Here is a 26,489-nt window from a genome sequence, read left to right as displayed (position 1 = left end):
TACTTTGCACATTCTTTGTGTTGCTTATTTTGATTCTTGTTACAATTTTTTTTCTTGTTTAGCAAGCTGATGTACAACATGAATTCCCAAACTATTGTACCCAACTCAGAGACAAATCAAGTTTCTTTTGTCCCATCTCTGATATATAGTGTTGATCACAAATTGGGAGGGGAGTCACTCTCGATTGAAGATGCACATCATCTTATCTATAGTGAGATGGAGCATTCTATTTGTTTTGGCAGTGTTTCTCCAGGGAACTGTGAAGTTTCACTTGTGAGTGCCCTTGGACATTCTGGAAAGAATTTAGACTTGCTTTTTCTCATATTTTCTTTTACTCTGTTGACTTCTCATGAGGTCAGTTTGGTTCTTTTTATTTGGTCAGTAAATTGAGTGTGTGATGTTTTGGGTTTTTCTTCAGTTGATTTTGAGTATGTGCCTTTCTTGATGGTAGAAAGGTCTGAAGGCAAGTTCTTAGTTCTGCCTTCATCCTCTAATATTGTGGCTCATGTATAGAGGTTTACTGAACAGTTATATGAAGGGACAGTTATGCCTTGTACACCACATTTATCAGAACAACATGGTTTAATCTACTACCGCCAGATGGATGCATATTTAAATTTTCTATGATTACTTAAGATTTAATTACTTTATATACTAAAATAAATTTAAAATATTTCATTATGGTGTTTAATGATCTATTTAATAATTTTATAAATGTGTAAATAATTATTTCACAAAATAAATTCACCAAATATCAATGTAAAAGTATAATTAGTTTTTATTTACAATGATTATATTACCTTTAATGTAGAAGCTCATGAATAAACAGTGGGTTTTCCAATGGGTGCTAATTTCTCTTCAAACATGGCCAACAAACATCTGTTTTTTTATGAATATTCCTTTTTAAACCCTAATTTATATTTGTATACTTTTCATTACATAGACAATGTAATTTCACTCAACAACCTGTATTTTGACCCAAGCATTATATATCCAACAGAATTAATAATAAAAAGAAGTAACAATAGTAATACATATGCTCATTATTTAGATATTTAGTAGGTTGGCTATTTTTGATAAGAGGAAAGAATTTGATGTTCACATCTTTGATTTATCCAGTGTTTTTCCATCAATATTGTTTAAAAGGGATTATTATGTCTTAATTAAAAATATTTCTAACTGTTTGTAATAATAGCAGTTCATTTATGCATAATGTTAATTTATTAAAAATAAACTGAAAAATATTGGATATCAGGACTGGTTTATTTTTATAATAAACATAAAACTATACTATACTAAGGGTTCTCATTCACAGGAAGTACATTATAGAAAATTTAGAGGGTGTTAGTTATTTAGTTTCAGTAGCTAATTGCCATTTTTAGAATAGTTCAGTATACTATGGCATAAAGACCATCTTTGTGTATCTGAGCTTATCTCAGCTCACCAAGTGTATAGTTGGTCTCTTGTTTTGGTTAACATAAAATAAAAGGATCAGGTCGGGAATTCTGTAGTAATTAAGGGCTGCTTTGTTCTACTGTAAGAATATTGTTATTTATAACATCAATTGAAAGGATAGAAGTTGGATGTTTTCCTTTGTCGAATTTTTATTAGGTTGGTTTAGTTCTGCATTAAAGTTATTTCAAAGTATCAAGGATTGCTGTTTTTTCTGCAACCAGCTGCAGGCTGTGAAAGACAGTTAGAGTTGAGATGTTGTGGGTTCGTGCACTCAACTCCCAACTCTTAACCTTAGTTGCAGGCAAGTTTTTCATCAGTGTTTGGATTTTGCCTGATAAATGGAATATCCCCAATCTATTTAAATGCTATGTTCACAATCGTTATCTTTTACGTATTAAGGAATGGTAGCAGAGGCATATTTTCGAATTTCAGATGTGTTGTACTGTTTTTGGTTTATATTAAGCTCATTATTGTTTTAGAGTGCTGATTTTAATTGCCTAAAAACAGTTAATGCATTGAATAGTATTCTATTTATTTGATTTATATATATACATATACATAGTAGGTACAATTAAATACAATTATCCATAAATGACGTGAAATATTTCAAATTAATACAATCAGAAAATCTGAACTTTAACTAATAGGAGACCAGCATATTGGAATCTAGACATTTCAACTTAAGATTTTAATTGTTTATTTATCAGGTATATTAAGTTTGCTTGGAGAACAAATAACATCATTGAAAAGAAATTTGGACTTACTGGCATTGAAGAAAACAGACAAGTCAATTGTATTGTGTTCAGATGAGGTAAGCCTTGTGGAAATAAGAATAAGAAATATTTTAGAAAGATTTTGCAATGTGATATTACCATACAATTTTATAAGTATTTCAGTATATACTCATAAAAATATGAATGCAGTAAATAATGCCAAATTCTTGACATTGCAAGTTTTAATGAAAACTACATGTGCAGACTGTTGTTGTTTTAATGAAAAAACATTGAAATAGCTAAATATTTCATTGTAGTTTTAATTGAAAGCTTCTAAAATATTTTATGATGAAATGTGTTTTAAAAATTTATATAATTTATTTTAGCTAACTCATTTATCTGGTGAATAACAAACATTTTTATTGATGATTTCTGACATGGTACTTGCCTCCCTCACAAGATTAGCTATTCTCATTTAGTGCTGCCCCTTATGTAGAAATTTTTTCTTTACCCATACAACAAGCCTAGCACTCCTCCTTTGTTGGAATTGATATAATCCAACATACCTCACATGCAAATCATCATGCATCATCCATCAACCAGTTGTAGTATAGCATGCTCATGTGACATATATGACTCCCTTTACGTTCCTCTACCAAACCTTCATTTCACGTTTGACAGTGTTCAGGGTTGGATATGCTTTTTTATTTATTTATTGCAGCATATTTGATTTTGTTTTACTCATAAGATGATTCATTTTGAACTTCATTTCTTTTTTCTTTTTGTATTTATAAACTAATCACTTTCCTTTATTTCTGTACTCAAGTTTTGTGAAACTTTTCTATGCAATTTTTGCTGAAGTTCACTTTACCACTTTGGGGATTACAACAGCAAAAAGCGTTTTCAGAAGTTCAGTTTACACCAAATAAAATAAAAATTTTATTTACAAATTTTTACTCTTCAAATTATTGAAGAGGGAGTTGCATGCATCACATGAGCATGCTATGGTTGATGGGTGGTGTATGATGATTTGCATAAAAACACTTTGAAGTATACTAATTCCAATGAGGGTGAAATGCATGGCTTGTAGCATCCATAAAGAAAGCATTTCCTTATAGAGGGCAGCACGGAACAAGATTAGCTAATCTTATGAGTAGATCCAAGTACCTATTAGAAATACATTTTCAGTATAGGAAAATTATTTCTTTTAATTGTTTTATTCATTTAGAACTTAAACTTATCTCCTGATTCATCTGTTTTTGTGACTAAGTGGATCCCATCAATTGCTCTAAATGAACGAAAAGTGAGTGCTTTCAAATATTGGGGCTACATGTAAATATAAAAATTATCTAAGAGAAAAAGTAGATATTAGAAAGAATAAATGTTGAAGCTTGTTATGTTCTTACTTCTAAAGCAGCTTATAATTTGATGATTTGTCCATCAGCAAGTATATTCACTTTTTAGAAAAGTTGTCAAAGTCAAAGATTATAAAGTTTTTAATGTATAAAAATGTCAGCTATTACAATTTTTTACATACAATAAGAAGGTCTTTTATTACAGAAACTTAAATAAAAGTTAATCACTTTTCAATGTTTTTTTAGGAATATATAAATTAATATATTAATTTGATTGAAGGATATGTATGGTTTTGAAAACCCACTGTTGGTTGTTAAATTTACATAATTAACATCTATATGTATATGTCATGAATTTTGTCAAAGTAAATAAGTAAATCTATTTTTTTGGTAATATATTTTCAGAAATTTTTTCTTTACTCATCTAATTTGAATAATTAGAGCAGTAGTACGTGACTGATATAAAGACTAAGGCAAACATTTTTTTAAAATCAAACATGTTGGTTTTACTTTAAACATTTTATGGTATATGTGGTTAAACTATTAATGCCTTTTTTGGTTTTAATGCTAATTTATTTTAGTCCTCAGAACCTCACAAAGTATCCAGTGCAATAGATCAGACAATTGAAAAGCTATTGTTCTTTGGACAAAGTGTGAAGGTTAAAAGTGGTTTTGGTTTGTTCATGACAGTTACAGAAAAAGCTGATAAACAACTAAAACTGCCAAGAAATTTCATGGTAAGTAATTACTATGCAATAAATTTGATGTAATGTAAATTTTTGTATCTTGTACCTTTTCAGTATGAATATAACCAAAGTTTTGTTTTTATATGTTTATTGTTTGTTTGGACATTTTTTTAATATTCATTTGCATTTTTATATGCCTGAAGATGCACAAATAATGTTTTCTTGTAAATTTTTGGTCTTTGGCTTTAGATGAAATCAGGAAAATTCATTTTTGATTGTTTGTTTTACATTATAGGATACAAAAAAGTTAAAGTTTTTATTATTATTTCTTGTATGTAGTTTATTATCAATGCACCCTAAGTGAAAGAAAAATCTAATGTAAATCTTGATAATTTCTAAATATAAGTAAAATCAGTGAATTTCTTAAAAAATAAAATACTTTAACAAAGAAACACAATAGGACTGGTTACCATATATACTTATATTTTCTGTATTAATTGTAGTGTAAATTAGCTATTATAGTATACTTGTAAAGTTAATAACACAGCCCTGCAAATTTAAATTTTATAAAAGTTGTTTTGGTATCAATAATGGATTTTTTATAATTTAGCTACACAATTTTGATAATAATATTCATTTTTTTCCATCATATAATAATTTTGTTTTACAAATTGTAAAGTAAAAACTCTTTATTTATGTGAAATTATTATTTCATTCACCACAGTGAACATTTGAAAATTTTTTATTGGTGTGTTTGGGTTCTAGAGCAATCAATAACATTCTTACATCTCAATTGGTCGAGAGAAATCTATAGTTATTGGTTGTTGACGTTTTAAGCATAACAAAATATGACCAGATTTCAATTAAAATTATTCACTTATGTAAAAGAACAAAATATGTTTTGTGAAAAATCTGTATGTAATGGACAAAATGGATATCCTTTTCAGATTCAGTATACAGGAATTACTGTAGAACATGTAAAAAGCTCAAGACAATAAAACCACTGCAGATCTGTGTAATTGGAGTTTGGAAGAACAATGATAACTGTAGTTCTAAATACAATACATCAACATATAAAACTAATAGCTTATAAGCACTATATATTACATTTATTCATCAATTATCTACTTTAATTATTAGTAGTATTTTTGGCTGGAATTCAGTAAAACTTTCATCGAGTTCCACGAGCTTAGGATATTTATATTAGGTTTATCTCATACTAGGCTATCAATGCAAGTTAAATCTAATGAAAGCAATTAGAATATTTTATTAAATTGAAAGGTAATTTCAAATGTATATAATTATATGTAAAATTTCATCCACTATCATATAATAAATTAATTATGATAAGAAACTGTAAAACATTATTACTAGTCACATGTAAAATATTATGTAATATTTAAATATGTACATAATTTTATTAGAACTGGGTGGTTTAATCAACATAAAAATTACCTTATGCAGTAGGTACTCTGAGTAGTGCCACACAAAATAATTAAATCAGGTAATCAAAATTAGTGTTTCTAATTATTAGGTTTCATTTATTCTAACAGTTGATTAAATCAATTATAGAAAATGATCCACTAATCATAATTAGTGTTTCTGATTATTTTCATTTTAAACTATTTTAGTAATCAGTTAATTAAAGTTCCAGTTATATTGATAGTGAAGAAAATAATCAACTACTCAAAATTAGAGTTTCTGATTTACTACCTTTGATTTTCTTAATTATCCAAACAATTGAAATATTGTTATAATGTTTGTTTGTTAAGCACAAAGCTACATAATGAGCTATCTGTCCTCAGCTCAATTTTAGCTTTATAAGTTGTTTTTTCATTCAACATTAAACGTTTATGATTTGGGGAGGGGCTTATAATTTGATATTTTCAGATTCATTTCTCATTACCTCTGTCTCCTAGTGACTCTGCAGTAACTCTGGGGGCTTGCACCACTAAAAACTGAGTTTAATTACTCATAGTGGACACAACACAGAGAGTTATTTGTGTACCTATATGCTTAACAACAAACAAACCTGCTACCATCAAACTGTTCATCCTGTCTTTGTTAATGCAAATTTACTAAGGTTTTTTTTGTCACTGTGACTAATTTTTGGATAAAAATAGAAAGTTGTTACAATCAGAGTTCAATCAAATTGGACTTATGTTACAAGTGGGATACCTAAGGGTTCACTCTTAGAGCTTTCACTCTTTTTTATTTACATTTTTGATTTACTGCTTAAATCATCATTAGTAAAAGTTGTTATATTTTTAAGAGGAAAAATTTACAAAACCATATTTGTCAGAAAGATGATAATTTTATCTTAAATTTAATTATATGTCTTTTGTTTGTTCAACTGACCACTCCTGACAGATACAACATGACAAACGTAATATTTGAAGATGAGTAATGTTATTAATAAATCTGATAACTATAAGGTACTGATTGTTTTGTTTGTTATGTAATTTCACTTTTGTCATCACGTTTATTAGTTATATGCTGGTAATGTTAATATAAATGTTTTTATGATGAATAATTATTAAAAACCTTTTGTGTTTAGGTTTCATTTCGAGTTTGTCATGTGGTTGAACCATTCCCTGCCATGATACTAGAAGGAATTTTCTTTTCTTTGGGTTTTACAGAAACTATTAGTATTGCATCTAGTCTTGTTGAATTGATGCAAAATGTAAAAAGCAAGGTATGAAATTGTGATTGTTGCTGATGGCATTAACAGCACTTTTATTTATATATTTACTTTTCTCTTTGCTAGCTTATTATAGAGATGTCAGCATCTTCTGATCAAAAATAAGCTAACTGAACATATCAAAACCAAAGTTTTGATTAGAAATGTATAATGCCAAATACCATTTCCAAAAAACAAAGTATATAATTATTAGAATACATAAAATTATTATTTAGGCTAATAATATTATTTTCTAATGTTGTTTAACTTCTTAACTTTGTATTATTGGTTGTTTTCAACAAAATTATCTAGAAATGGGATTAAACAATAGGGAATTATAAAACATGGCATGAAAAGTCATGAACAAGAAAGCAAACATAGTCAATTTACCACACACCACACAATGATATAAGACTAGAAATGTAAAATATTATGCATAGGTAAAGAACCAGTTACTTCAAAAATGTGATTAAGTCAAGAAAAAATATTGAAAAACATTGTATGTACTTTACAGCAACAAAAGTAACATATATATGAGCATGTATTAAATATGAAAACATAAAAAAGTTACTACTTTTTGATAACGAAAATGAGAAAAATATTGTTTATGAAAAAGTGATAGACACAATACTGTATTGACCACTCTGGTAGGTATTCCATGATGATATTAGTAGTAAATGTTACCAAGTTATTATAAATGACCTTTGAACAAATGTAGTGAAAGCATACTAAAATCTTATATCTACATCATATTTTAATGGTTTATTTTTACCATGAAATTAATTATTTTTATAACTTTTATTTTTCTTATGTAACTCTGTGTTGTTCTCAACTGTTTCTTGTTTTTAGGTTTTTTTCTGGATGTCATTTGTATTTTGAAAGCCACACAGGGCTGGTTTACATTTTTGTGTATATGAAAATGTGAATAAGTATAAAGGATACACATGCTTCACATCCCTTATCTATATTATCTATTAGAATGAAAACCATATCAAGTATTTTATATAAGGAAAATATATGTATTGCAGAATTGTTAAAAAGAAATAGATAATAATCACTGTAGAGGTGTATCCACTGACTCATCTATCATATGAAAGAGAACAAGTAAAAGGCATAACCATATGAACACACTCTTAAGAAAAACACAACTTTTTTATGTCCTATTAGGTTTAAGCTATAAGCCATAATTTTCCTTTACAAAATATATGTAAGTTTTGATTGGAAGTTATTAATATTAACTTCTTTGTACTTTTGTAAAAGAAAAATGTGCTCTAGATTTATAAACAGTCTAAATATTTTTACATCTTATTAGTAATTTTGAACTAAACTTTGTACATACAATAAATATATTTTCTTTTAGTGCTTCTCATATGAACTCTGAAATCTGTTTCAGAAACTCTTATAACAAGTATCTTAGAAACGATACTGTGTGTTATATTTTTGCAAAGTAATTCAAGGCTTACAAATAAGAAAACCTAGGTGGAATGTGTTAATTTTAATTCACATACTTTTTAGGAAAATTAGTTCACTCTATATGAAATGGTTTAATTCTTCACAGTTTTAACATCTGATTCCACAAATGTGTTTTTTATTTCCAGCTCCCAGCCTCTGTGTCTAAATACTTCACTTTAAAAACCTTAAAGAAGACAGCTTACTTAGCTGCTGAGTTTTTTAACAATCCACATTATGGACAAACAGATGATGAGAATCAAGAAGACTGGGGTTAGTTTCTAAAATATGTTTTGAAGTGTATTGATTTTTTGTGTTAAATATTTCAATAAATTAGTCCACATGTGGATTGGTGTTTAGAGTGCCAGACTGTAAATACATGGATTCATGATTCACATCTTGTTGTCATGACAGTATGCTCATTTTATCTGTTGACCATGCTATGTGGAACAATATACTGCATTTTCTAAGGAAAGCAAAGGGAAATCACCTCAACTTTAAATTGTAAATTATTTAACTATAAAATTACTTTTTGTAAAAATAATAATTATGTGCAAATTTGATGATTCCTAACTATATCCATATGTATATTCAATCTTGTGATTCTCATTTTTTATGTTATTCAGGAAATTGTACATACGCTGTTGTACATGTAGTATTAACAAGTGTATTTGTGCTAAAACGTTCATCTACAGCTAAAAAATGAAATATCATTTTTATATGTGTAACAGATTTTAAGATGAAACTAGACATATGGGGAGAACCTTTTTATAATGATGTTCAAATTCTTTCTTAGATGGTGTTTCATCAACTGCAGAATTAGAAGAACGAGCAATTGTATTAAGTTTACAGAAGAGCTTTTCATCTCTTCTATCTCAACAAGAAAAAATTTGGTTTAAGGACATAATTGAACAATCATTTCCATATTTCCTGATTGGTGAATTGGACACTGAAATCTTTTCTGATTGGTTACTAAAGCAAGAAGTAGAATTATGTCTTGTAGAAATGGGAATTAATCCTTCTGAAGAGTTATTAAGTAAAGTAAGTAATTCTATGTTGCAGAACAAAATTAGTACACTAGCTTCAAGCATCTAGAATTAATGTTAGATATCAGCTATAATTTAAGCTGATATTGATACTGCAGTAATTACTGACAGTGCTGAAAGTAGGAATTCAGAAGTGGAGTTATGCTTGATGATATCATATTTCATTGTTTGGAAATTTTAATCAAGATATACAAGAAGTGGGGGTATGCAAAATGCCAAATTAGAGAAGTGGGAATAAACATACCCCTGCATTACTATCCATATTGAGCACTGGTTACTGGTTACATATATAGTGCTTTCATCTGAATACTTCTAACAATAAAAAGATGTTTTGGCTGGTTTCATGTTCAATTCTAAGTAATTTTTACATTAAATACTTTAAGAAAATAGCCTTACAATCTCCTTTGATAAAAATATAAAATGCATCCCTAATGATGTAATTGTTATCTGGTGTCATCAAGCAGTTAGACTAAGTAGCTTCTTTCTACATTTCAGTGCTTTTAACCAGGTAATGTAGTTCATAATACAATTTGGAAAATAAAGTTAAAGTCCTGTCTTTTCTGTTTAGGTCCACCAATTGACTGCATCTATTTTGAAAAAAACAACACATGCTAGTAGGTTCTTATGTTTCATACCTAACGACTTCTATACGTGGAATTATTTGTTTCATCTACAACTTTGCCACCACATTTATGTGTTAAACTTTAAATCAGAAAAGAAGAAAGACATATAACAAGGGCTTTCAAGTCTAGGTTAGCTATAAAGTTTTATTTTATCATGTTAGTTAAATAATAGATAAACAAAACTGCAAATATGAATAAGTTCTTGCCCATTTTGCTTATTTATTCAGTATCAAATTTTGGGGGTTCTGTATTGCAACAGTTTTCTGTAAATCATTCATATTTCATTTGATTTTCTGCATTTCGCGCATGTTGAACCCATTTTAACAATAGAAAAGTACACAAGTGCAACCAAATTTCTCAAGCACAACATATATATGCATATGCACAATGTGAATCTTCTGCTTTAACTTGTGGCATATTTGAGCTTTTCAAAATTACTAAATGCTTGTTACATTAGATGGGTCATCAGTATGTTTTTATAACATTATCATGGTATTGCTGTGATCCCTCAAGTTGGTTTATAACCTTTGTGTGTTTATTTATGGACCTATACAGATTTACATTTTCTTACTTTATCGTTTCAGACTTCTACATCTTGTGTTTTTAAGTTTGTTGATGTTGCTTCTATTCATTATATGAAAATTTCAATTTTTTACCATATGTGCAGGATTCTAACCTGGGACCATTCATCCTACAAGTGAGTAGTTACCAAGTGAGCTGAAGGATTAACCTACAAGCAACTGCTAATTAAACACTTAAACAACAACAACTACCACATTATTTTGCTCTTATAGACAAGGCTTGAGTTTGAGCAATTGATCAGCTACTATTTATTTAATAGATTTTGTTCTGTTAATCTAAGTATTTTGCATTTCAGGACTCTTTGAACTACAAAGGTGTCCTTTACCAACTGAGCTAAAAGGGTTAATCCACTAGCAACTGATACTAAACCACTTTTTAACTACTCAAACTATCTCAGGTTTTCTTTCTAGTTATATTCAGTCACTTCTTATTGTCAGCAGGTTTTAATTTATCTAAATTCTTCTTGTTATTCTTAATAACTGTCTTTCTCCACTTTTTAATTTTGAGGTTTTTAAAGTAGTTTTCCCGTACAACAGCTTTTATATTATTAATTATCTCCATCAAATTTGGAAGTATTGGCTTTCTTTTGCCCAATTCTCTACACTAATATAAACTTAGAGATACTACCATTTTAAATTAAGTCTAATCTGAATAACTTTTGCTAACAGTATGCTTAGCAATTATTATTTTGTGGGGTCTACGTCTGTTGACAGATAACAAAATTAATAACTAAATTTTGATTATTTTACTACACTTTTTCTAGATTTGAAAATGAATTTACAGCGGTAAACACATCATTGATGTAATTATGTTTATTAAAAGACACATTTATGAAATACGTGTAACTTTGCAATCCTACAAGTAATATAAATCATGCTATAATGTGGACTTCAAATATGTATTAGGAAGGTTTGTGATATATGTCATTATTTCAAGGGAATGTTTAAATGAATCTGTAACTAAATGCTAACTGTACTATACAGAAGAAATAAAAGCTCATGTGTCTTGAAAATCTTTCAGATAAAATTTAATATTATTTTACATAATTTCTAACTCATTATTTTAACTGAGATGATTTAATTAGGTTACTCATCATACCTGTTGCTAAATGGATTTTCTATGCTGTTACATTTCTTTTTAAGGTCCTTGATATTTTTTCTGGAATCCACTCAAAAGGCTCTGTTGCATTGGTTGGTCCATCTGGTAGTGGAAAAACATTAAGTTACAGATCATTGATTATGGCCTTAAACAACCTTAGTGGCTGTATGTCTGACAAAGAAACCAACAGTTCATACCCTTGTGTATGTGTAAGACATCTGTTCCCTGGTGGTGTAACACAAACTGCTGTGAGTAAGAGTGAAGATGTTTTTCTTGTACTGTGGACTAGGATGTGAACTAGCAATAATATCATGGTTTACTGATGTGTACTTAGTATATTTTTATTGGGCATTATTATCCTCTCTGAATACTGATTTTTTTTGTCAAAATACACAAAAAAGGGTTTGTATTAAGGTATTGATATTTTTATGGTTTTCTAATAATACTAAATGGAAGTTTGTACTTACAAATATTAAAATATAGAAGTAATATGCTTGTGTTTTTCTGCTTGTCTGTTTAGAGTTTATCTCACAAATTGTTTGATTAAATGCTACAACTATCATAGCTTGAGAAAGAGTCTGGATTGTATATTGATATTTTCCATTCAGAATTGTCTTATCTGTCCTCTGCTTAGTCAGACATTTTTAATGCAGTGAGTATGGTACATGACACAATATCATCGTCATCATGCAATGACTGGCCTCAATTTCAACTTTAGTTGTTGTTTTTGTTATTTGCAAAGTATTCCCCACAAACAACACTTAACCCACATGTAACTTCTTAAAAATAATGAACATTACAAATGTTTTTTGACTTATTTAGGTTTAAAGTATGCATGGACAGTTCATTCAAACCATATGCCTATCATTTTGTGAACATGCATTTAGAAGTTTCAGCATATTCTGCTAAATTTGCCTTAATTGCAACTTTATATTTAGTTTACTTTGCAATAATATAACTGTGGTTTATTTCACAGATTGCTATAAACATCTTTTAACTACTTTTTTTTCTGTATTCTACATTTTTGTGTGTTTCTTTGTTTCAACTAATGAAACCACATCACACACTGAATACTCATATCTGTTTCATACTCTTTATGATATTATAAGTACCTTTACTATACTTTATTGTCTACTTTACATGTAGTTTTATTAAATAAAGTTATGTCTACATGAGTGTCTTTGTCCAACTTCATAAGAAGTTATCCAATAGTCCATAATCTATTGATTTGATACATAATACTTGCAAGAAAGCATAACTTACATACTATGCATGAAAACAATAGAATAAGGAAAATTCAATTGAAAGGCATGCAAACTACCACAAATGTTTTGCAGGTTGAGGCTAGTTATTATTATTATTTGATTGTAGTCTTACAAATATTTTTGTACAGTTAAGTACTAGTGAGACTTCTTACATTCCTATACATGTTATTCAAACACTTTAATTACATTGTAAAAATATAATAAACTATACTAGTATATTTCTGTATTTGAAGCTAGTTACTATACTGCAGTTTGAAACACCAAATAGTAGAGTTGAAATTATGATTATTAGTTTTGTATACTAGATTTTGGCTGCTAATCTTCAAGGATGTCTTGACAAAAATTATTCCTATCTCAGTAATTGATGAGATTTGATCCTGGTTTTTATTAATAGAAAGTCTGGTGTGTTATCTACTTAACTGAAGTCTACCCATCAAGAATCAGAACAAGGATAGGAATGATAATCATAGTAGTCAGAAAAACTTGTTTTCAAGAGAGTTATACAAGTTTTAATGTATATAGTTAAGAATCAGAACAAGGATAGCAATGATAATCATGGTAGTCAGAAAAACTTGTTTTCAAGAGAGTTATACAAGTTTTAATGTATATTGTGTTATGTTGACTGTGTGTTATCAGTTAAGTAAATAAAGAGGGGCTTGTTTTACCCTTCTTTTTCCTTGTGTGTGGTTTATATCCTATTCTTTTGATATTACAATTTATAGTATACTGTCCTCTGATGTGATAAGATATTCCAGATAGATCAGTATTATTGAATCTTGTATGTTTATTTCGCTCTGTAATTTTGGCATTTGTTGGTCTTTCTGTTTCTACAATACATTGAAATCCACATTTGTAGGGGATGTTGTAAATGGAATTGTTTTTGTTCTTTTTTTCTCCATAGGAATCTCACATGGTCTGGTGTATATTTGCTATGTGCTAACTGTGATTGTATTTTGTTAAGTTTTGCAATACTTTCTTTTAATTTTATGCTATTTACTTATCTTTGTCAGAGATACCTCTGATATAGGGAAATATGTGTGTTACTGTATTCTTGTTCCTTCTGGATATTTATATTTGTTATTTTTTTATTAAGTGTTCCACATATCCATTGGTAAGGAGAATTTTAGTGATTTTCTTTCTTAGTTTCTTTGGTAATACAAATTTTGTTTATTTTACAATCTAAATAGGTTAAAAACAAGAATAAACAAAAGGAAACTTACAAACATATTCAGAAGTCACAACAAAATGTGATTGCAACTAGCAACATAAAACCATCTAAACACCCAGTGGACAGGAAAAATACCATTGAGAACAGCCATTGTCAATGTGTATTCTATTACAGTGGAAAAACCAAAAAAAGACCCAAAATTTAGAATTAAGGAGCATATAATAAACATACAAATTTGTCTGCAATAGCCCATCATGTCAAAAAAGAATACTGTTGATAAAATCAAATAATACTAAAATAATAGTATATGAAACACACATGAAAAAAGCAAGGTAAAAGCATTCTACATCCACCTAATTGAAAACACACTCAGTAAGCAAAACTTGGATAATGATTTTGAAAATATTCATGTTGTCAATTGATTAAACCTCTAATGGATAGACTCCATTTGAGTTGCTAAAACCCCAGTATTTCAAAAATGAAGATCCAGGATTGAATCCCAAACATTGCCAATAAAGAAAAAATCCTTCTCAAAACTTTCCAAAGGACAACAGATGAAATATGGGATAAAAACTAATTAGTATATAAATATTAATACAAAAACTTATTCACTAATAGTTGAAGTTAGGTGATTGTACAGATTAACAGAACATGACAATTGTACAAACATGTTATGAATTGTAACATAGCAACATTAAAGTAATAAAACTTAAAGCAATTAGACTTAATAATTCAACTTTTTTTCACTATTTTTGTATGAGTATTAGTTATTCTGATTAATAGTGATGCAGATTTTTTAACTTAAGAATATTATTTCCTGGTATCATTACATACAAGTGATGGTCAGAATGAAATGGAAATTTAATTTCTGTAGGCACCTATATATGATCACAGTCAAACAGCATTCAGTATTGGTGTTGAGAATGTAGCCACCCAAACACATTTTCTCAACATCTTGCTAAATATAGATCCTTTTATCCAATTGTATGTGAGCATTGTTATAACAGTTCTATAATATGTAAGTGTGATGCTGTGCATTTGTATACATCCATTTTGAAAACACTGGTGTTTTTATGTAGCTCATACATAAAAGAACAAATGTTATGCAACCAGTATGGTACACATGTCTTAACAACGTATATGCATCCTTTTAATTCATCTTTACTGTGAACTTTAATTGCAACACATTATTAGAAATCAGTGTAAATTACAGTTGCCATTATTATATAGTTTATTTTGTTGAAACATATAACAAATCGTGTCAGAAGTTAATCACATACAGCACATGAAATATGTAATTCTCACTTTTGTCTGGACTTCCTTCACAGATTTATTATTAAGATTATTTGTAGATATTGTTTCTAAATTCTAGTATTTATAAGTCTATTTTTTATGACTTAAAATATGGTTAAGAACAACGTTTCAAAATTCCCACTGTTTCCTTTGTCAGTCTTAGTATAAACTGTTATATATTTGGCAAGACTGTGTGAGTATGGTCCATATTAGATTTACGTATTAGTAGGACCTGAACAACATCAAAGAACATGCAGTTAATATTTTATTGTTATGAGACAATAAATACTTTGTTCACACAGTTTATAAACTATCTTTTATAAACTTTTATTTATAAACTATCAAAAGTTGGCTTTTGATAACATTGATTAATAGAAGCAAATAAAGACAAAAAATTATGGTTTATAAAGATTAAAATATATAACATCACCAGAGTGATAAGACAAGTAAACTCTTGAAGGAATGTAAAACACCAGAGTGAATGATAATTGGATCTCACTAAGTTAATAAGATGGTTAAACATAAATATTGTATTAAAACTAAATGCATATTTCAAAATTCCAGAAAATGGTATGTTGTCATGACAGTCACCAAGATATTTTTTTCCAAACCTCATCATAGTTGGCTTTTGTACAAGTTGACATTTGACTAACTTTGCCTTTGCTCATAAAGATTTTTTTTCAGATCATGAATTTTTAGGTTTTTTTTAGTTTTCATTTTTCAAACTTTCCTTTGCTTATCAAGGTTAACATTTATTGTGCCTCTATGGTTCTCATATCTCAAGTTACAAACAATGTTATGCAAGGGTATTAGAGTCAGTATGAAAGTTTTTTATCATTGAAATACATTCTTTTGTTTAGGGTTTATCCTAAAATATATAGAATTCTTAGGTTAATTACTGTTAATAGTTATTAATATTTGTTCATTGTTGCATAGATTTTCTAAATTAATAGTACTAGTGATTAACAATATTTTCTCATGTTACTACAATAAACTAATTACTATTTATGTAGTAGTTATCAATATTTGTTGGTTGTTGTTACATGAGTCTAAAAGTTAGCAGAGTTGGTCCTTTTGCTTCTGTGGATTTGTAGCACAGACTTGTAAATGTCTGGACTATTTTTAGTGGTTCATATTCTTTTCTAAAGCAGTTATATAAATATATTTATGTATTAATAGTGGAAATTCAGTAGTGTTGTAAAATAGGATATTTTGTACTGTTTCATCTTGCTATTTAATCATCGTTAATACTTGCATATTTTTAAGGATTTATTCATCAAATATTTTTAAGTACAAGCACTGAAATTGTACTTAATTCTTCTTTAGGATATAGTGATTGTTGATTATTTTTATATTCTTTATGCTATTTGGCTTACTATTTCTATTGCTGTATATATTTTTCTTGCTATTCTTTTGAAAATGTTAATGACTTTTGCTGAAACTCTTTCTTTGAAATATGGCCAGTTTCTTTATCTCATAACAAACTGACAGTAATTAAACTGATGCTATATGCTTCATAAAATATTTATTCTATGACTAATTATTTGGATTAAAAGAATATATTAAAAGTGTATGTGTAAAACATCTTAATAGATATTCCACTTGCATTTCACATATTTTAATCTTTATTTTTCAATTTTTGATATTATTCATCATGCTTGATTTTTTCTCATTCAAAGAAGCCCAAAGGTGAGAACATTAGTGAAAGCAATGCAGGATTTCTAAGTGCTGCTCTAAGTCATTACAGCCAAAGCATCAAGTTTAATGAAACTTGTAACCAGATATCAACTCATCGACCTCAAACCTGGTTAATAGTAGATAGTATTTTTTATCCCTACTTGTGGGAATCGGGACTACGTGGAAGGCTTGGTTGGGAGCATATTCTGAACAGTGATGGGAAGATGAAACATTCAACAGGTAATAATATTGTTTAAAATCTTAATTTTTAACATGTTTAAATTGAGAAAAAAGTAAAAGGTTTTACTTGAATTATTCTTTATGTTTTTACCACTAATTCTTCATTTGTTGTCACATCAATCATGGTACAACAACAAATGGTATAAAATATTTATTGAACTTACAGTGCTATGAAAGATTAAAGTATAATATTTTAAAAAATGTAAATCTTCATTATTTATCATAATGTTAATAGTTGAGTATGATAATGTTACTAAATTTGTATTACATGTGTACTTGTTTGATTTTTAAGGTATAATATGACTATGATGTAACCTTATGTTTGTTTTTGGCCTGGTATGGCCAGGTGATTAAGGTGCTTGACTCATGATCTGAGGGTTGCAGGATCATATCCTCATCCCACCATACATGCTTGCCATTTCAGTTGTGGGAACATTATGATGTGATTGTCAATCCCACTGTTCACTGGTAAAAGAGTAGCCTAAGAAGTAGCAATAGGTAATGATGACTAGCTGCACTTCCTCTAGTTTTTTGCTGCTAAATATGGAATGGCTAGTGCAGATAGTCCTTGTGCAATTTTGCATGAAATTCAAAACAAACAAACAGTGTTTGTCTGAAGACTGATAAGTACAGATTACAATGGCACAGTGCTTTACATGTTGAAAAATAGTTGTAAAATATGTTGGGGAAAAAAGCAGTTTTTTATGAAAAATTAATTTTTAAGAAATTTTTATACAGTGATGTTGATACAGAAACATTATCTTATAATTTATGGTGGAGTGTTGTTCCATAGTCTTTACTACCTGACAAAGGGTGTGTGGTCCAAACTTCATGCAAAATATACTGGAAAAGTTTTTATTTAGATTTTTTAATTTATTATTAGTTATCAAAATTATATTACTAATATCAAAAATATTATTAATTCATAAAAACATTAAACATATACTGTCTATATGTAATGTTTCTGATTTTATCAGTATTGTCAGAGTAATGATAATGTTCATGTATATATGACTAAATGACTTAACCCTGTTCTGACAGTTATTGGAACAGATGTATATTTTTGAATTGGCTGCTGAATTTAATCAGTTGTATAACTGATTTAATAAGTTAATCCAATTAGGCAAATACATTGTTATAAAACAAGAACATAAATTATTAGAATGCATTGATTCAGCAGTTGGGTACTTTTGCTGTTATTGACATTTTTGGCTGTAATTGACTAACAGAAGAGTGGAACATCATTCAACATCAGTTCTTCTGAGCTCAACAAAATTTGCATTTCAATACGTAGTCTTTACATTTAGTGTAAAATCATCTTGGTGCCTTAGAGTGTTTCAACAATTATGATTAATAGTTCTTTAACTGTGAAGTGAAAAATAAGTTTAACCCTATAGTTTCATTATATTTTAACATTTTTGCATGTGTTTGATCTGGTATGCTCCTTTTCGTACAGAATACATTTATGGAAATTTTTCTTCTGTTGCCAGTAATGTAACTCCAACCTTTGTTTTATTTGGTAGTTAAGCTTCTAGTGGAAACATTGAATCTTAATAATGCATCACCAGCCTTTTTGACATCTGTCAGTGTAGTGATGTTTAGTAATGAGACTCTTCACTGGAAATCGTTAGTGGAAGGCTGGGCTCGAGGGATGCCCATTCAGTGTAATTTATCTCTTGCTAAGTAAGTCATATTATGTGTGTATTTTTCTTAACTTTGTTAATCCTTTTGTAAAGCATATGTCAAAGTGTGCATGTCACAACTTTCTACAGAGTGACATTCAAAATTTAATTCAACAACTCTGTCATCAAATCACGTGAATAAACTTGGTGTCAAAACATAGTTAATAAATTAATTTTAACATTATATAAATTTTAAATTTGCAATTTCAAAATTAAATATTTAAAATAATTCTGAATTTTCTCTAGTATGAAAACTGTGACATATGCTTTCCAAGTCTTCTGTCTTCTCTAATTTATTTACCCCCCATAAGTGCAATATTTCTTGTTTTTATATGTATGTACTCTTTATTTATTATTATTATAAAGGTAACTAAATTGTAAAAATTAGAAGTTTCTTAGGTATAGTAAGGTTAGAGTAGATAAGACAATGAAAAAAACGTATTAGAAATTCTTTACAAGTTATGCTTGCAAGCAGTTCATACATTATCTAATTTAATATGGTAACTTGAGCAGCATCTTTGCTGAGTGATTTACAACTTGTGTGATAGGATTATTATTTAGGCACAGTTCAAAGTTCTATAAAACAATTATATTACATACAAATAGATGTATGCTTTTATGAGCTTTAAGCTATTTAGGATAAAGAATTGTGGTTTCCTATTGCAACTTGCAGTCATTCTCAAAAGTCAAAGGGTAACTTAGATTTATTTCTTAATTTTGTATGGTGGGTACAAGGAATTTCATTTTTTCAGTTGGTTTTCCCAATCAGGAATGCATGGTCCATCTATAGTTCTTTAGTTAAGACCAATGAAAGGGAACATACTGTATAGATTAAATAAAAAAATAATTCATGAGGAAATGTAATCTTCCTGATAGCTTTCCCTTAATTGAATGCAATTTTGTTTCTTTAGTTCTATACCTGTATTCATTTAAGCGGTTCTAGAGATTATGCAAATAAAATTGGAAAAATTTCAAATGAAGAAAAGTATCTTTAATCTTAACATGAAAATCACACTAAACATTCTGACTCCCTTATATTTATGGACATATTTTTGTATGACTATTTAACTAAAATGTTGGCTTTTTGCCTACAAAAGACTTTTAATGTTTACTGAAAGCTTTCCAAATTTTCTCAAGATACAATAAGTACTGTCAGAGTTATGTTATGTATTGTACTTTCATTGTCACATGGTGATTACAAGGTCATGTAAAATGTACAATCCTATTATGAAAGAGTTGAATAAAGCTTTGGTCTAGTATTGGATTAATGACAAATAATGGGTTTGATTCATGGAAATATATGATCAGAAGTAACAGGTGGAATATGTTTTCAAACAGAAAATAGTAGTAATTCATGCTATTATTGGATCAAAATTGAATTATTAAATCTCAGGTTATGTTATAGTTTTAATTCAAGAAAATTAATCATAGAATTTCTTCCTGGGGTATGTAGTTTTGCTAAATTTGTTTACTCCTTTTATAAAATACATTGTTTAAAAATAGCAATCTTAGCACTTTTAAATTTCTAAATGACAAAACATATAATAATATTGTAAACTTCTAATCCTTCTCTTCAAATAAAATATTTTTGTTTCTTTTTGGTCAAAATAAGTAGAAGAGCATTTCTTTAGCTTATCATAAAATATTGCTTTATAGCATTTATGATACTGTTCTTCTTTCTCTTCACAAGATTATATATTCTCATTTATTAATGCTCCCTATATACAGACTTTTTATTTACACATGCCACAAACCTTGTTTTTCTTCCTGTTGAAATCAAGTGAGTACAATGTGTGTCTCATTTAAATCATCATATGTCACCTCTTCATCAAAATAAGCATGGTACACTCACATAATACATGACTTCTTACATGTGCCTCTGCCAAACAGTCACATCTCGTATGGTAGCATTTGTACTCAGACATTTTTTTGCCATTCTTTAATGTTTTCTGTTCACACTTAGTATATTCATGAAGTGATCTTTATTTATTATAATTCAGATTTTCTTTTTGTCTTCATCTGTTTCAGCTCATTTCAGTTGCATTCTGAAGCTAATACTACCACTACAGGAGTCATGCCTAAAACTAGGGATATCTCATAGGTCACAGTTACAGGCAACCCAGCATGAATTTTTATCTGTGTTTATCCTGTGGGAGATTAAATATTAAAAAACGTTGGCTTCTTTCTTCAGATCTCACCTGTAACTCTTCTTATAGACACTAATTCTGTTTGGGTAGACAGAGATCTTGATAGTTTTTTTCCATCACCAGATGTCAAATGTTCAATTCTTCATTTCCATTATGTAGTCTCCATTTCCAATATGGTAATTCTATGTTGTTTTCACTCATTTATAATGGCTTTAATTTTCTGCTTTATTTCGGTGATTGTCTACTGCCTGCACTGTTGTCAGACCTTGCTTTGTGGTTTATGATCCACCATTTCAAGACTTTGAAGAGATAAGATTTTTTCACAATTTTATTGTTAATATTATTATCTGAAATTATTTGAATTCCATAACATGACCTTATTTAGATTACTAAATAATAAGTTAAATTACAATCTCCAACTATTATTTGTTGTTTTTTTTATATACCATTTGATTAAGTTTAACATGGTATATATATGTCATTCATTAATTTAACTATGTTATTTCGTTACTTTTATATCATCATTTACATTTCACTTATTTAATAAGCTTTTTTCTTCACTTAGTGTGAGTGGAATCCCTAATCCAAAGCTCACACAGACTTTTTCTAGTATTGTGCATATTTATTGTTCTATTTTCTTTTACTTTTTGTTCTTAGGTTATCCTTTGTTTTATACTGTCCATTTAGGTTTAACTAGTATTCATTCTTTTCAGTTACACCATAATTCTAGTTTAGATCTCCTTGTTACATCTCTTCACTACCTTGTTTTATTTGGCTACATTAGAGTATTATTTATTGGTTTACCTGTTGTGTTATTGATGGGTTCCATCTTAGGTTCCAGTTTTTCATTACAACTACATCATATGGGATTTATTTCCTGTACCATTTTTTTTCCCATTTTAATATGTAGACTAATTTTGTTTTTCTTTATAGTTTATCCTTTTAAAGTTACCTTCATTTCATCTCTGCTATATAATTGTTTCAATTCATTTCATTTAGTTTATAATTTATTTTTCATACCATTAATTGAAGTATTTATTTCCTGTAGTTTTATGCATGGGCTCACATCAGTTTCAGATTTTTCTTCAACTCAGTATCATAAGGGATGCATTGCCTACACCATTTTCTTCCAATTTTACACTATGTTAATTATTTCATTTATTTTTATTTATAGTTTTACAGTTACTTTCATTTGACCTTTACTTTATGCCTCTTACCATTAATTTTGTTTCATTTTTTAATATATTCTATGTACCAGGAATGTAAATTAATGTACTGGTCCCTGGGAGATAGGGTCTGCTGTATCTACTCCACTGTTGCTTACTTTCCCCATCTTACAGTTGAATCCATTTTCCAGTGCCATAAAATTGGCAGTTCTCCCTGACCTTATCAGGGATTGCCTTCTGTACTCCTATTGCGACATCTGTTAAACCTCCTTTACACATTTTCAGACACGTTTTTCAGAATACCATTTTAATGGTATTTTTGCTATTTCTTTTGTCTTTTTTGCATTTAGATACTTACAAGCTTTACCTTTTACATTCATTCAATTTTACCTTAGTTTAACTTTAGGCAGATTTCTTTGGCATTTGTCCTTTTGTTTTCCCCTATTGTTGCTCATACCTTTAATGTTACTTTGTTTTCCTTTACTTGGTGTAATGTTACATTTCAGATTTATCGAGGGATACCACCTCTTTCTTTCATTCATGTTGGTGTTTTTGCCACCCTCAGTTCATTCCCTCCTCACATGATTTCTTGCTTCTGTGTTACTATCAAGTGTAATACTGCTGATTGTTTTCCTTTCCATTCTTAATAATGTTTTATATTTTGTTCCTTATCTTCTCTTTTGAGGGTGTTTTGCTCCTATGGGTGGCAACTGTTTACATTTCGTCTCCTTTTTTTTTTCTTTTACATATTAAATCTACTCTTCTAGGGGACCATGCACAATATTCAAATTCTTGCATGTCATATCCCAGGTACTTTCACTTGGATCACAGTTTGTTTTTTTTGTCATAACACATTTCATTCAAAGGAGTTGTTTCTCGATTCTCTCGTTTTCTGGTGGCTTTATCTTCTATAGGATTCTCTCAATATAGGTTTCTTTACTACATCTCTTAAACTCCCACTACCTCTATTTGGTGTCCATTTTCACCTTATTTACAAGGGATGTTAATGCCATCAGCTGAGATTGGTTCCACAGGTTCCTGTATGTTTGCCCCTCCTAACCTCTTTATTTCCAAGAGTGATTTCCCTCACTTCTACCATTCTGTGTTAGGTCCTTCTGATTGCTCCTTAATGACCAGCTCAACTGTGCCTTCTGCAAATTTTACTTCCACTGTCTCTTCCTTTGTTTTCTGCCCTTCCTTGTTCACTTCATTAGCCAGAACTCCATCCATACATTCACATCTTTTGTCTTCACGCTTGGCTCTTACTCGGTCCTTGGCAGGGTGATCAGGATTACATCTGCAGGTAGGCTTATTTTTGCTTGTTCCATTTGTTCATCTTCAATGGGCATTTATTTGCATAAGTAAAGTGTTCTGAAGTTAATTCACATGTCAGGATTTGCTGCAGATTGAACCCCTGTATCTCTTGTGGTAGAGTTTCTCCTTTTGTTTTGTTCATCTGTGGGTTTTTGGTCCCTTCATTCTAGGGTTACCAGGTAGCCTTGTCTCATACCTTCATTTCTTTCCCAAAAGCACTAAGGTTTCACCTTACCTACTTACTATACTTATACATTCCAACCTGAGATATTCATGTGATCTCTTAATTTCTAATCCTACCTTTATTTGCATCACTTTCCTCATGTTCCATGTTTCACTTTCCCTTAAAGCATAGTGCCTGTGTGCATTGTAGGATGAATTTTTTCCCATGATGTTTTTTATATTTTTCCCACTCCCACTTTTCTTCTTCATTCAGATCTTTTCTTTCTACCCAAGATATCAACAACTAGGGGAGTTAACTCCTCCTGTTATGTAATTTCATTCCTTTCATTTTGCATCTTTATCATCATCCTAATCTGTATCAATTCCTGTATATGGTCTGTGCTCTTTATTTTTCTATTTCCCACATGGTTTCTTTCCATGGTGCCTGTTTCCATCTCTTCCTTCCTGGGCAGTTTTCCTGGAGTCTTTCCCTCACAATCTGTGTCCAGCTTTTGATCCCATTGGCTTACTCTCCTTTATTGTTTTCTTCCTGGACTTTGTTACAGGTGTCTTTTTATCAGTGTCAACATCCTTACCTTTTGCCTGGCATCTCATAGTAGTTGGCCATTTGGGGAACTCTTACATTCGGGCATGAGGGCTTTATTTAATACATTTGTCTCCCCTTATTAAATTGTGGTTTCTTCCTCATCTGGTTTTCATCTATCACCTGTGACCATTTTCATAGCTTGGTGCAAATATAATTGTATAAGTGTCTGTTCATTATTTCTTTCCTATTAGTGGCCCTTGCTTCATTATTTACTGTTTGGATCCTACTTCATGGTAAGTGTGCCTTACCAGATACCCTGAATTGAAATTTGCACTGTACAGCCATGTGGAATTGCACTTTTGTCCATGGCTTAACAATTCTTGCTATTGAGATGGGGTGTTCCACAAATCACTTGAATGTGAAGGGGTGTAGCTGCTCATCCTTACCATGCCTTGATGGAATGCATTGGTATAGTCTGCTTTCCAAAATAGGGTTTTGTCATCATCCATATCACTGTCTTTGATGAGGACATTCATCTGGACTCTCCACAGCATATTCACTCTTCTTTCTTCTAGTGGAATTTGGGAGTCCTTATCAGTTCCAAACCACTGGGATGGTTGGTCGTAGAGGCACAATCCTGAATGGATCTCGCAAAAGAATGGCTACAACAGTTCAATTGAGAGTAGAGTGATGGAGTGATGGAGGAGTTGAGCTGTTCAAAATGCAGTTTTCCTGTATGATTGGGAGCCCTCATTCTACTGGTGCATGGATGTCAGTACCTCATACCTTCGTGTTGGATTCATAGTGAAAAAATCAACATCAGTTCTCACATAGATTTTTGTTGTTTATCTTCCTCCTTTGATTTCCTTTGCTATGTTGTGGATCACAACAATGGTATGTGGACTTGTTCTGGTCTGCCCTAACTACTCCTTGTTCTCTCTTCTTATGAGAATGTTATTACCATTTGGAAAGTGCCAGCTGGTTTCTCAAAAGTTAACTAAATGCAATAGACATCTTTTAGATATCAGATGTCAAGTTCTCAGATCAATAGCACAGAGTGGTTTTCAGTTCCCTTATCCATGGGTTTGAGGTAAAGACAGTATTATCCTCACTTTACATTTGTGCAGATGTTAGCATCCCTTGAGAAGGTTTTAAATGTACTTAATTTATCGAATATGATTTGCTGCACCCAAGCCACTCTACATCCAAGAGCACATCCTTGTTTAACCACTTTGTTCATTGTTGGAGTGAATTACAATATCTTTTTATGTTTTGGATCACTTTTCTGCCACATTTGCTCCCACTTGATAGTGCTCCTCTCATTTTCTGCTTTGGTATCTTACACACTCTACTGATGGGAGAAAGATATACCTGTCTCTGAAGTATTGTAGATCCTTTATTCAGATCTAACATTCTCTTCTATGGAGGTGAAGCATGATAATTTACCTGAGAAACTTGTTGGAATCACTTGATTCCAATAAGGGGGAGCAGAAGGCTTATGGCATGCATAACTAAAAAGTTTACATATAGGGGGCATCAATGAATGAGAAGAGCTAATTTTGTGAGCAGAGGGAAGTAACTATCAGAAATATATCTTCAGTAAAGGAAAATTATAATTTTAGTACATATTATTTTTTGCAACTTTAACAAGCTAAGGCTACATTACAGTATTTTATTTTACAATGCTGTATTAATCAGCATGGACACTATTGTTGGGTGGATAGAAGATAGTGTACCTGCTGCCTTGTCCTTTCTTGAAAACACAGGAGAAAAGGTTTGGTGGCCTGAAGCTGTCTTTTCAACTTGTCAGGTTTCTACATTTTTGCAGGTTTTAACTTGTGTCCTCAAGACTCTGTTCAGTGAATGTGAGTAGCATATTTATTGGGTATGATTTACTTAGTTTTGGACTAGTCATGAAATATAAGTTATTTGTTAATGTAGTATGCATTAATTATTTTATAATTTCGTGTTCCATGATTGGCTAATAATCCTATGTAATTTTCTTTTGTAGTTTCTTTCATTGATTTATTTTACTTAAATAGGAGAAGTTTCTGATGACAGTTATCTATGTATAAAATCAACCTAAGGAATTAGCTCAAGAGAACAGGATTCATAATCACATAAAGTCTATAGCTGTAGCA

General features: G+C 29.9%; 1 protein-coding gene across 7 annotated transcripts in view; it reads left to right on the top strand.

The window, feature by feature from the left end:
• LOC143230304 (dynein heavy chain domain-containing protein 1-like) overlaps window positions 1–26,489 on the top strand; it is a 261,985-nt gene that overhangs the window by 144,384 nt on the left and 91,112 nt on the right. For 6 of the 7 annotated variants that reach the window (XM_076463582.1, XM_076463580.1, XM_076463577.1 and 3 more), the window contains 10 exons: window positions 2,163–2,266; window positions 3,397–3,471; window positions 4,105–4,260; window positions 6,767–6,904; window positions 8,488–8,611; window positions 9,135–9,379; window positions 11,732–11,935; window positions 17,093–17,330; window positions 18,854–19,013; window positions 26,047–26,213. In XM_076463582.1, the coding sequence (XP_076319697.1) occupies window positions 2,163–2,266; window positions 3,397–3,471; window positions 4,105–4,260; window positions 6,767–6,904; window positions 8,488–8,611; window positions 9,135–9,379; window positions 11,732–11,935; window positions 17,093–17,330; window positions 18,854–19,013; window positions 26,047–26,213 (1,611 nt within the window). The remainder of the gene's footprint in view (window positions 1–2,162; window positions 2,267–3,396; window positions 3,472–4,104; window positions 4,261–6,766; window positions 6,905–8,487; window positions 8,612–9,134; window positions 9,380–11,731; window positions 11,936–17,092; window positions 17,331–18,853; window positions 19,014–26,046; window positions 26,214–26,489) is intronic. The other variant, XM_076463581.1, reaches the window with a different exon arrangement.

This window comes from Tachypleus tridentatus, chromosome 10, assembly GCF_004210375.1.
Source record: "Tachypleus tridentatus isolate NWPU-2018 chromosome 10, ASM421037v1, whole genome shotgun sequence".
NCBI classification, from domain to species: Eukaryota; Metazoa; Arthropoda; class Merostomata; order Xiphosura; family Limulidae; genus Tachypleus; species Tachypleus tridentatus.
Note: the sequence above shows the minus strand (reverse complement) of the source record. Positions and strands in the feature narration are given on the sequence as shown.